We start from the raw sequence: 13,478 nt of genomic DNA on the forward strand, positions 1-13,478 counted from the left end.
ATTTGATCAGTTGCTCAATTTCACCAGGGAAACCTAGCACCAGAGACAGAATGTTATAATGTGGTGTCTTAATGTTGATTCTGTATCTGAATTTTAAATTCTGATGCACAGTGGCAGTAGTGTGCACCATCTTTGATTTGATTTATTGTCTTCGCTTTTACCTAAGTACAGTGAAATGTTTTGTTTTGCGAGCAGTATGGACAGATCATAGCTAACAAGGACATACAGATCATAGGGTGCTTAGACAGAGAGGGGCATGCAAGGTTATGACAGCATAAGAGGTGCACAAAAGCAAGGTCAGCATTAGGTTTGAAATTAGAGATCTGTTCAGCAGTCTAATAATAGCAAGGAAAAAGCTGCTCTTGAGCCTGTTGGTGCATGTGTACAAGCTTCCTTATCGTCTGCCCAATGGACAGGGTTGGAAGAGAGTATTACCAGGGTGAGAGCAGCCTTTGATGATATTGGCAACCTTTCCACAGCAAAGAGAAGTGTAGGTGGAGTTCATGGATCGGAGGTTGGCCTCTGTGATGGTCTGGGCTGTGCATACAACTTTCTGTAGTTACTTACAGTCCTAGGCACACCAGTTGCTGTACCAATCCATTATGTACCCAGATAGGTTGCTTTCTATGCTGCTTCTGTAAACATTAGTGAAGATCCTTATGGACATGCTGAATCTCCTAAGTCTCCTGAGAAAGAAAAGGTGGGCCATGACTAACTTCTCAAAGCGCTTAATAATTATGGAGGTCAGAGCCACTGGGTGGTAGTTGTTGAGGCACATTGCATGTGTTTCTTTGGTACTGGGATGATGGTGGTCTTCTTGAAGCAGGTGGGGACTTCAGATTGTAGCAATGAGAGGTTAAGGGTGCTAGCGAATATTTCTGACAGCTGACACAGACAGGATATGACTGCATGCCTGGGCAGTTTGTCTGGGTCAGTCGCTTTCCTCATGTTTACTATCAAGAAGGCCGGTCTGACGACTGCTGCGGTGACAGGGGGAGCAGGTGCATCCAGGACTGTCGGGGCAGGTCATAGAGTCATAGAGATGTACAGCATGGAAACAGACCCTTTGGTCCAACTTGTTCATGCCGACCAGATATCCCAATCAATCTAGTCTCTGTGGCACAGTGGTTAGCACTGTTGCCTCACAGCACCAGAGACCCGGGTTCAATTCCTGCCTCGGGCAACTGACTGTGTGGAGTTTGCACATTCTCCCCATGTCTGCGTGGGTTTCCTCCGGGTGCTCCGGTTTCCTCCCACAGTCCAAAGATGTGCAGGTTAGGTGAATTGGCCATGCTAAATTGCCCGTAGTGTTAGGTAAGGGGTAGATGTAGGGGTATGGGTGGATTGCGCTTCGGCAGGGTGGTGTGGACTTGTTGGGCCGAAGGGCCTGTTTCCACACTGTAACGTAATCTAATCTAATCTAATCTAATCTAGTCTCACCTGGCAGCACCCGGCCCATATCCCTCCAAACCTTTCCTATTCATATACCCATCCAGATGCCTTTTAAATGTTGCAATTATACTAGCTTCAACCACTTCCTCTGGCAGCTCATTCTATACACGTACCATCCCCTGCGTGAAAAGGTTGCCCCTTAGGTCTCTTTTATGTCTTTCCCCTCTCTGGCATCTGCTCAAACCGGGCATAAAAAGCATTGAGTGAATCAGTGAGGGATGTGTTTTGTCTGCTTTTTGTTCTGCTTCATTTTGTTTCCACAGGTAGCGAGTGTCTGTGTGGTTAGTTTGGGCCTCTAATTTGCTCCAGTACTGCCTCTTGACATTTCTAATGGCTTTATGGAGGTCATAGCTGATTTCCTGTATAGGTCTGGGATATCTGACTTGTATGCTACATGTCTGGTCTTCAGCAGGGAGTGGATTTCCCGATTTATCCAAGGTTTCCAACTGGGGAACATATGGATTGACTTCTTTGGCACGCAGTTCTCTACATATTAATGAAGCCCATGACAGTGGTGGTGTACTCATCTAGCTTGTCTGCTGAATTCTTGAATATGGCCCAGTCTGCCGATTCCAAGCAGTCCTGGAGGACGTCTTCCACTGCCTCAGAACAGCATTGTACTACTTTCTGTGAAAGGTCCGCTCATTTCAACTTCTATTTGTAAGATGGGAGGAGGAACACAGCACTGTGATCTGATTTTCCAAAGTCCAAACAGGACATGGAGCAGTAGATGTCTTTGGTTGTGTAGCAGTGGTCAAGGATGTTCAGTCCCCTGGTGGGGCAGGAGTGTGTTAATAGTATTTTGTTAGCACCCTCTTGAGTTGGCCTGGTTGAAGTCACTGGCCATGATGATTAAAGTCTCAGGAATTTCTTCTTCAGAGCATTTGTGGCAGTGTAAATTGCATCCAGAGCATCCCTCACTTCCGCTTGGGCTGGTATGTAGACTCCTATCAGAATGGCAGAGGCAAACCCACGCGACAGGCGATAGCAACGGCATTTTTCTGTAAGATAGTCTAAGATTGGAGAATAGTAGCTTACAGAGTTGCCACGACTGTGCACCAGGAGGTGCTGATTAGAAGGCAGATCCTACTGCCCTTTGCCTTATCTGACAATGCTTGTAGTCCACGCAATGTGTGGAGAACCCTTCAGCTTGCAAGGCACAATCAGGTTTAGCAGGAGTGAGCCATGTTTCCATAAAAGAGAGGATATAGCAGTCTCTCAGTTCCCACTGAAAGTTAAATCTGGGTCTGAGTTCATCCATTCTGTTTGCAATAGCTTGGATGTTTGTCAAAAGTATGTTCCAGAGGGGGGAGCTTAAAAATGCGGTGTTTCAATCTCATCTGCAGACCAGCACATCTTCCCCATTTTCGGGTAGGTTTCTTGCTTCTGTAGAGTCCTGGATGTCGATGGTGTGAGTCTACTGTTCTAGTAGATGAGTCGAATCAGGACAGGCCAAGCCTCCTGGAGGTGAGACACTGGACAAGGTCAAAGTTCAGGCCTGGGCTAGTCTAACCTCCTCAGAGACAAGTCACAGCGGTAGGATTCTTGCTCTTTGATTGGTCTCTGGTGTTGGTGGTGCAAGTCTGCTGCTCTGGAAAGTAAATGAGTCGGGTAAGGACAAGCCAGGCCTCCCTGGGTGTGAGATGCCTCAAGGTCCGGCCTCCTTGGGATTGCATTGATGCGGGTTTGGTTTATGGTCCTGGGCTGGTTGGGCCTCCTCGCAGTCGAGTCTCTGTAGGGGCCAGGTCAGGACAGCTTATCATATGGTCGGATTGTGGTTCTGGGTTTCCTCATTTGACCTGCAGGATGCCAATAGGTTTACCCTGGGCCTGTGAATCTAGCATCTGTAATACTCTGGTCTGGACATTTGTAGGATCTTCAGACCTGTAAGTAGATTTAAGAGAACATTATTAGTAATTTTTACATTTTCAAGATTCACTGTGTAACTCACTGAGGCTCCTCCAACAGCAACTCCCAAAATTGAGACCTCTATCACCTAGAAAGACAAAGCAGCAGATGCATGGGATGATCACTGAGTACACGTTCACCTGTAAGCCATGTACTATTTTGTCTTGGAACTGTGTCACTTTCCTTCACTGTTGCTGAGTCAAAATCCTGGAATTCATTCCTAATAGTGTGGTAGGTGCCCTTACTTCTCAAGGACTGCAGAGGTTCAAGAAGGCAGCTCACCACAACAGTTTCAGCACATTTAGGAATGGAGAATAAATGCTCTCCCAGCTGGCAATACCTACATCCCATGAACAAAGCAAAAAAACAGGAATGTCAGAAATTGGGTGCAGAGAGTGAAGATACTACTGCTTTTTGTTTGCTTTCATCCAAGTATTTATGTGTAGGAAGATGAGACAGAAAGTTAGTGTGGGGAAAGAAGAGAAAAAATTTCCACCAGACTGAAAACGAGATCTAAATAATTTAGACTAACATATTGTGAGGATGCACTTGTATCTGAACTGCATATGTAGGAGTTAGTGAATAGAAACCCTATCCTAAAAGACAACGTCAAGGATAGATGCCTCCAATTCAAACTTTTCAGGCTGAGAACTGAAGTGCAAACTGGAAATATTCTGACAGACGGGAAGGAGCATCAGTACCTGAACAGTTGTTTTCTTCATTAACACCTCATGGAAAGATTTGAGAATTCAGAATTGAGTTGGTGTAATGAATAGTGTATAGACCAAGGAGAACCCAATTGAGAGAGAAAATGAACAAAGAACAGTATAACACAGGAACAGGCCCTTCAGCCTACCAACCCTGCGATGACCCATTATGCCTTTCTAAACTTAAAAATCTTTGCCTCTGTGTGGTCCCTAAACCTCTCTTCCTTGTCTATTCATGTATCTGCCAAGTGCTATCATATCTGCTTCTACCACCTCCTGTGGCAGTGCATTCCAAGCATTGACCACCCTGCAGCAAAAATAATTGCTGACTACATCTCCTTCCACCCCTCTTTTCTTAAACCCATAACTGACAGTTCTATCAAGGAGGAAATACTCCAACAATCCATTCTACCCGTGCCTCTCATAATTTGTCAACAAGTTCTTGCTGCTTGTGAAGGGAAGTATGATGATTGTTAAAAGGACAACCAGAATTCAGGTGGCTGTCTAAGGAAGAAGGGAAGTGAAACACCATTATTCTGGGATTCAACCATTTAGCAAAATTGTTATCACCCTATTATATGGGATTGTGAATATGCATGGTTTGTTGATGCCATTGTGTGGAACATCTCGAAGCAGCTTGAAAGGATATCATAGAGGAGGTGTATGGGGTAGGATTGTCATGTTTTGACCCATGATGGGACCTACATCAGAGGGACATGGTCCTGGTTGGAATGTATAAAAAATAAGCAGCTCAAGTGAAGGGCAGGGCTCTAGGCTACACACTTTGAATTATTAGCCAAGACAAGTGCAAATTGGCACAGAATTAAACACATTAGAGAAGTGAATATATGACTGAAGGAATGGTGTGAGAACAAGGAGTTCCATTTTATGAGCCATTAGGAACAGTACTGTGACCAGATGAAACAGTACCATTGGGATGGGTTCTGCTTGAACTGGACCTGGACCAGGGCCCAGTAGAAAGTATAATTGATTTGATCACGTGAACTTAAAACGACTAAGACAGTAGCAATGGTCAAGGTGTGTGCATAGGGGTGTGGAAAAGTTTATATTGAAAAGGTAATTCCGAAACAAACGAAAGCAAAAGAAAAGTGGAATAACTGTCAGGATTTGGGCTTTAAGTACTAAACTTAGACAAAAGGAAAATTAAAGGTGTGAACTGAGAAATTCCGACAGACAATAAGAAAACGTGAGTAATGTGGACTGGTTGGTTGTATGATCTCAATATGCATACTTCACACAAATGCATACAGTGTAATCAACTTCAACTTGAAAGGAGTGATGTGTTAGCCATTATAGAGAAATACCTGGAAGACAATCTAAACATACCAGCCTAGCTGTGCACAGGGAAAGCAGGGAAAATTGTGGTGTCAGGAGATTCAACCCAGTAATATATAATGAATTGGTGGCTTGTGTAAAAGCTGTGATTGGGCATGTATGACAGGAAGGCAGAGTGGTTTTAAATGGACATTTTCAGTTTTGTATAAATTGGGATGAGTGAAAATCAAAAAAGGTGTATTTCATATGCATCCAGAATGGCTTGAGTCAGTAGGAGGTGGCCCATATTAGAATTAATGTTAAATAATGAGGGATATTTAATTTTCAGTTGAATGCTTATGAACATTTAACAAATCATGATCATTATATCGTCAAGTTTAATGTTAAGGTTTGAAGAGAAAGATATGAAACTGCTACTTGGATTGATTTACGTAAGGCTGATTTCAATGCACTAAGAAAGGTACTATTCAAAGTGAACTAAACTTATCTGTTTATTGATGAAATAGCCGTAGATCGGAGTGAGGTGCTTGAGTAAGAATTTAATATAATACAGATTGAGTTTATACATATAAGAGCAAAATGCCTACTTACCAAAAAAGATTGCCATGGACAACCAGGAGGTAAGAGCTAACAAAAGTTAGAAAAAATGTATTCAGAAATGCAAAAAATAGCACACATCATGGCAAATGGGAGAGTTGGAAGCAGTAATGGGTGACAAAGCACCTAATAAGAGCTATTAAAAAAATGAGAAGGATCTTGCAAAATATATTAAAATGAACACACACAACTTTTGCAATAATATTGAAGACTTGTTGCTACCCTAGGCAAGCTGTTCCAGTACAGTTGCAACACTGGCATCTCTCCCAACAATGTGGAAAGTTGCCCAGATACATCCTGTACACAAAAAAAAGGACAAATTGAACCAAGTCAGTTACTACCCCATCAGTCTAATCTGGATCATTGGTAAAGTAATGGAAGGTGTCATCATGAGTGCAGCACTTGCTCAGCAATAACCTGCATGCTTTTGTCCAGTTTGGAATCAGTCAGATCCACCCAACTTCTGACCTCATTAAAGCCTTGGTTCAAACATGGACAAAAGAGTCTGAGTTCCAGAGGTGAATTGAGAGTGACAGTCCTTGACATCAAAGCTACATTCAACAGTGTGGCATTGAGTAGCCTCAGCAAAACTGGAATCAAGGGGAATAAGGAAGCAAACTCTCTGCTGGTTGCAGTCATACTTGGCACATGGTTGCAGTTGTTGGAGGTCAGTCATCTCAGCTTCAGATCATCTCTGTAGGAGTTCCTCAAGGTAGTGTCTTTGCCCCAACCATCTTTAGTTGCTTCATCAATGATCTTCCCTCCATCATGAGGGCAGTAGTGGAAATGTTTACCAAAGGTTGCACAATGCTCAGCACCGTTTGCAACTCATCATATACTAATGCAGTCCATGTTGAAATGCAACAAGATTTGGACAATATTCAGACTTGGACTGATAAGTGGCAGTTAATGTTCATGTCACACAAGTGTCAGGCAATTATTATCTCCAGTAAGAGATGATCTAACCACGGCTCATTGACATTCAATGGTGTTCCCATCACTGAATTCCCCACTATAAACATCCTGGGGGTTATTATAGACCAGAAACTTAACTGGACACATCATATAAATACTTTGGCTATAAGAGCAGGTCAAAGGCTAGGAATACAGCAGCGAGTAACTGACCACCTGACTTCCCAAAACTTGTTCACCATCGACAAGGCACAAGTCAGGAGTGTGATGTCATGCTTCCCATTTGCCAGGACGGTGCAGCTTCAACAACACTAAACCAGTATAAAGCAGCCCACTTGATTGGCACCACATTTACAAGACTCACTGCAGAAATTCACCAAAGGTCCTTAGACAGCACCTTCCAAACTCATGATCACTTCCACCTAGCATGACAAAGACAGCAGATACATAAGAACACCACCCTCTGGAAGTTGCTGTCCAAGTCACTCACCATCCTGACTTCGAAATATATCACTGATCCTTCACTGTCGTGAGGTCAAAATCCTGGAATTCCCTCTCTAAGTGCAATGTGGATCTATCTACAGCACATGGATTGCAGCAATTTAGGAAGGCAGCTCACCTCACCACCTCAAGGGTAACGAGGGCAAGGCAATAAATGCTGGCCAGTCAGTGACACCAACGGCCCACAAGAAAATTAAAAATAAACTAACAAAAAGAAGTGGTTAAAAGCATGTGGAATATTGAGTTTTAGTCCTTTTCAGCACTGGAAGAGACCATTTGGCCCTTTAAATCAATGCCAGCTCTTGGCTGGATAATTCAATAAGGCACACACTCCTGCTAGACCTCAGTATCCCAGCAGGTTTAATTCCTTTGAGTACTTATCTAATTTCCTATTGAAATCACTTTTTATTTCCATTTCCACTTCCATTATCCTAGTGGGTGACACATTCTAGGCTCACAGACCTGCTCATTCATTACATAAATGTACTTGCATATCCTGCATCCTCTACCCAAATTTATGTCCCCTATTCATTGAAAGTTTTTAGTCATCTCCCTTATCTAAATCTGTCATAATATTACATATCTATATCAAATCATCCCTGCATACCTCTTCAAAAAAGAGCATCCCCAGTCCTTCCAACCTAACCCTGTAATTAAAGCCCTCTGCCTCAGAAACATTCAGACTCTTCTCTACTATCAACCATCTTTACATTCTTCCTAAACTATGATGATCAGATCTTAACAAAATATGTTAATTGGTGTGGAACCTCATGAAAGTTCAACATAACCTTCCAGCTTTTATACTCAACAGTTCATTAAATAAGCCTAAAATTGCATGTGCTTTACCAGCCATTCCCTCAGTTTATCCTGCCACCTTCAAATATCAAAGCACATTCAACAACTCCTAACCACCATGAGGTTCCTCTGTTTTTGCACAAACTGGAACGGTATAATCTGTCTATATTGCCTCTGGCAAAATGCATCACCTCTCAATTCTCTTGATTAAGTTCCAGCTGCCACTTATTCTGCATGTCTATCTGTGTCCTGTTACTAGTAACTTATAACATCCTCATTGTTTGCTATTCCTCCGCATTTGGTGATATCATGTTTTAAGAACTTACTCCATGTTACAAGACCCAATTAATTTATATATAACATAAAAAGTATTCTCAGGACTGACCATTGGGGAACATGGGGCGGCACGATGGCTCAGTGGTTAGCACTGCTGCCTCACAGCAGCAGGATCCCAGGTTTGATTCCAGCCTCGGGCAACTGTCTGTGTAGAGTTTGCACATTCTCCCCATGTCTTAGATTCTTAGATTAGATTACTTAGTGTGGAAACAGGCCGTTCGGCCCAACAAGTCCACACCGACCCACCAAAGCACAACCCACCCAGATCTATTCCCCTACACCTACGGGCAATTCAGCATGGCCAATTCACCTAACCTGCACGTTTTTAGACTGTGAGAGGAAACAGGAGCACCCAGAGGAAACCCACGCAGACACGGGAGAATGTGCAAACTCTACACAGACAGTCGCCTGAGGCGGGAATTGAACCCAGGTCTCTGGCACTGTGAAGCAGTAGTGCTAACCACTATGCCACTGTGCCGCCCATGGGTTTCCTCCGGGTGCTCCGGTTTCCTCCCACAGTCCAAAGATGTACAGGTTAGGTGAATTGGCCATGCTAAATTGCCCGTAGTGTTGGGTGCATTAGCCTGAGGGAAGTGGGTCCGGGTGGGTTACTCTTTGGAGGGTCGGTGTGGACTGGTTGGGCCGAAGGGCCTGTTTCCACACTGTAGGGAATCTAATCTAATCACCATCCTGCCACCTCCAAGCTGTAAAATAACTATTTACCAGGCTCATATTGCTTCTGTAGTTCAGCTGATTTTTATTTTTATCCAATTGGACACTGACTTTTCTAGTCCATAAGCCTCAGTGTTGCCAATCAGCCTATTATGTGGTACTTTATCGTTAAATGACCAGTTATGGCTATGGATAAGCTGACCAATACATCGTCTAATGTTGGTAAATTTGGCATGGGAACAGGGTTGGCTGGGTAAGTACCAAGAATGCCCATGGCATGGTGCCCAATTTGTACACCCCTCTTATTTGCCAACCCATCTGTGGGAGCATGTAAAAACTAGTGCGGTACCTCAACAAAATTAGTATAAGCAGAATAACAGTAATGGAGAAATGAATGACACTAAATAGCACCAACAAGGCCTTGTATTCTCTGGAGTTTCAAAGATTCAGAGTTGTTCTCACTGAAACTTACAAAATACTTAAAGGATCAACAGGTAAATGCAGGTAAAATATTTCCCCTGACAGGGGAGTCTTAAACCAGAGGAAATAATTTTTAAATATGTGGGCTACCATTTAGGATCAAGACAAGTGGAAACTCCTACACAGAGGATTGTAAATCTTTGGGGTTCTCCACCTAAGAAGCCTATAGAAGCTCATTCTGTGAGTATATTTAAAGTAGAGGTTGACAGATTTCTGATTGCCAGTGGTGTAAAGACTAATGGGGATACTGTGAGTAAAAGATGTTGCTGTTCAATCGGCCCTGATTGTGTTACTGGTGGAGTAAATTGGACAGGCTGAATGATCTATTTCTATGTTCCTAAATCCACGTGACCAATATTTTCATGCCATGATTTTAAAAGAAGTAGGTGGCAGCACTGCAGTTGTCCGATCTGTAATCTTCCATTTCTACAAATTTGGGAACTTTTCCTTTTAGTTAGAAAGTTATAAATGTCAATTCGCTGTTTGGAAAGAGTGAGGAAGGAAACTAGAAAATTACAGACCAGTTAGCCTAACATCTATTGTTATGAAATGGCTAGAGTCTGTAATTAAGGTTGGATGACTGAACACCTTGAAAGCTCTTTACTAACCAGAGAGGGGCAGTGTGGGTTTGTTTTTAAGTACAGATTATGATTAGCGAATCTGGTAGAATCTTTTTGAGATAGTGACAAAAGAAGCAATAGTGACATGAGGAAGAACCTTTTTACACAGCGAGTAATTAGGAGCTGAAATACACTACTTGGAGCAGTGAAGGGAAGTTTATTTGAAGCATTTTAGAGACAATCGGATTATTGTCTGAAAAGAAAATGTGTGCTGAGGGAGAGTGGCACTAGGTGAATTGTTCATTTGGAAAGTTAGCATAGATTTGACAAATGGCCTCCTATGCAGTAACAATTCAGTGATTTAAATATTTGAAAATTTACAGAACTTTTTTGTCAAATATTTCCAGTGTCTTGTTAACGCCTTGCAACTGTGCTCAGAATTATTACTGAATTTCCTAGAGACTCAGCTTAGTAAGTAGGAAGGTAATAAATCACATTACTCTTCCAAAAAAAAGCAAAATCTCTGACCTAAAAGGAACATCTTTAGCTAATTCTGGATCAGTTTGATTCAGCTTAACGTTCTGACCCACATCTCGACTCCCAAAAGCAGCATATGTTGAGATATTACAGTCAATTATGTACTTTTGAAATGTCATTGTTGTCATCTTCTCCAGCCCCACAACATTCAAAATACCTCTGCTCCTCTAAAATTACTTTCTTGAACATCCTGATTTTTAACTCCCCTACCATTGTCAGCCAGACTGGCTGTTAATTATTGAAGTTACCACCTTACATCCTTAACTTTTCTTTGTACCTTTCAGAAGTTTCTTAAACCCATTTATTTAAACAAATTGTAGGTAACATTCTTTAACTTTTTCATATGATGAATTGTCACTGGCAAGGCCAGCATTTGTTGCTCATTCCTCACAGTGGTCAAGATGCTGGTGGAGAGCCACTGCTGCCCAGATATCACCTCATGTTGCATTGTACCTAATTATGCTTTACAACAACTCCTGTGCTGTTTTATTCTATTAAAGGTGCTATATAAATATAAGTTGTTGTGATTTTTATGAGAAATAATGAACCAGGATAACTACAGGGTGGCACAGAATGTATTCCTTAACACTCAATGTATCCATTATAGGTCAGTTCTTCAGTATTCTGCTTTGGCTGTACTTGTTTCCCTCTAGAAAACTACAATTAGGGTAACAATGTAAATATTTAAGTTCATGCTGTGTAATACCCTGAGAGATTCAGTACATTATTGTGCTTGGTGGTACTTCTGCAGATTGAATAGCTGCTCTCAACAATTATGTAATAGAACCAGTAAAAAAACAAATTGTTTGTTCAGTTGCAATATTTTTGTACTTGCCTTTCAATTTTCAAGAGGGATTTACATCAAATTAGTGTTAAGAAATTAATGTAGAACTGCTTATATTAACATTGCACTACTTTCTACTGCTCCTTTTCCTACCTTCCCCTTTTCTTACCCTACCCTGAAAGCTTCAGTAGTGACTGTTATACGGCTGGTTAATGATGCAGTTGACACAATTGAGAATGAAGGTATTTAACTTGTTAATTGCTCTCCTTGTTTTTCTTATGACAATATGATGTTTGGAATGAAACAATATACCACACTTTGAAAGATACTGTATGATACATAAAAATATGTAGATTAAAACAAAAAGTCAAAAGTATAACATTAGTTAAAATATTAACTGTCATATCAGCATATTTTTATGGAATTTATTTATTTGACTAAAGAGCCTACAGCAATTAACTGGCTTACTGAATTTCTATGGTCTCAAAATTACATTGTGTATTGTGAGCAAAACTATTGAGAATGTTCAAATTATCCATTAAGAAGACAGGTTCCAATCATGAATCTTAGTCATGAGCTCAGACTTCATCCTTCTTCCTGGCAACTAACAGAAAGCTGAAACCGTTACCTCACATCCTTGAGCAGAGCTACCAACCTCATATTTTGTGTTCCACTAAAGCCATCTACTTTTCATCCCCATAGATTTGCTCACTTCTATCTCTGCCTCATCCTATTTGTTTTTCAAACCCTAAGTCTTGTTTCTGTTTTTATTTCCTCTAAAGTCAGATGTACCAATGATTTCTGAGTCGATGTTCCACATTCCACCTTTTTAAACTTAAAGACATCTAAAATTATGCTGTCCTCTTAATAATGTGCAACAGGTCCCATTCACACATCACTTCTGTATTTGCTAATCTACAATGACTTGCTAATGTCTAGCAATTTTATGATATTGACTCTTAATTCCGTAGCTCTGTGACCTCAGTGAACCCTTTGTGAGACCTAGGTGCTCCTTCAAATAAAGCATGCTGTACATTCAAATGATCATCACTCCATCATTAGTGACCATGCCTTGCACTGCTTTGCTTCTGAGTCCTTATGTCCTGGAAATCTCTGCAGTGTTCTGCTTCTTTCACCACCTTCAAAATCACATTTTTACCTGATGTTCTTAAAAGAACCTCCTTATATACCTAATAAAAACTAAAAGACCTGCAGTTGTTGTAAATCATAAAAACAAACAGAATTTGCTGGAAAAGCTCAGCAGATCTAGCAGTATCTGTGAAGAAAAATCAGTTAATGTTTCTGATCCGGTGATTCTTCCTCAGGACCTCCTTATGTGTCACACTACACTTATAAGGAACTTTGTAAAATTTATAATGTCATATACAATTAAGTTCTCTTGATGCTTTCATGTCAGGTTATTTTTTCCACTATTTCACTGGTAGTATTAGCTCATATGTTGTTGCGTACTGTTTATTGTTAAGGCGCAATTAAACCTTTTCTTTTGTAAGAATATGTAAGGCATTTATATTCTAATTCCACCAATTTTCATAGATTGTCATGTTTGAGATGGGCCAAGGCACAATTCCAGAAGGTTACCTCATTCACTGCTAAACAAGGACCTGACCTATCTGATCTTGTGTAATTTTAAGTAATTTTGGCATACTCTTGATTGAATTTATAGCAGGAATATGGTAGAAAAAAGAAGTAATCAAGAAGAATTAAAAAAAACTTCTCCAAGCCCTGTGACAAAGCATAAGAATTCTAACTTTCAGAAGGACAATTGACGGAATTAATGGAATTAATGTCTGAGTGTCATCACAAAGAAATAACTAGAGAGATACTTATCATGTAATTTTTTTAAAAAATACATCTATGCTAAATTACAATGACCAAATTTCAGTGGAAATAAAATACTGATAATATTTCTGGCAGTTTACA

The 13,478-nt window shown here is 41.0% G+C and overlaps 1 protein-coding gene across 17 annotated transcripts in view; it reads left to right on the forward strand.

Moving 5' to 3' along the window:
- Positions 1–13,478, forward strand: part of LOC140481497 (protocadherin Fat 3-like) — a 792,082-nt gene that overhangs the window by 773,625 nt on the left and 4,979 nt on the right. For 13 of the 17 annotated variants that reach the window (XM_072577785.1, XM_072577787.1, XM_072577788.1 and 10 more), the window contains one exon: positions 11,720–11,779. The exons of 3 other annotated variants lie outside the window; for them this stretch is intronic. In XM_072577785.1, coding sequence (XP_072433886.1) covers positions 11,720–11,779 — 60 coding nt within the window. The remainder of the gene's footprint in view (positions 1–11,719; positions 11,780–13,478) is intronic. One more of the 17 variants, XM_072577781.1, reaches the window with a different exon arrangement.

The sequence above is a fragment of the Chiloscyllium punctatum genome, chromosome 9 (assembly GCF_047496795.1).
Source record: "Chiloscyllium punctatum isolate Juve2018m chromosome 9, sChiPun1.3, whole genome shotgun sequence".
Lineage (NCBI taxonomy): Eukaryota > Metazoa > Chordata > Chondrichthyes > Orectolobiformes > Hemiscylliidae > Chiloscyllium > Chiloscyllium punctatum.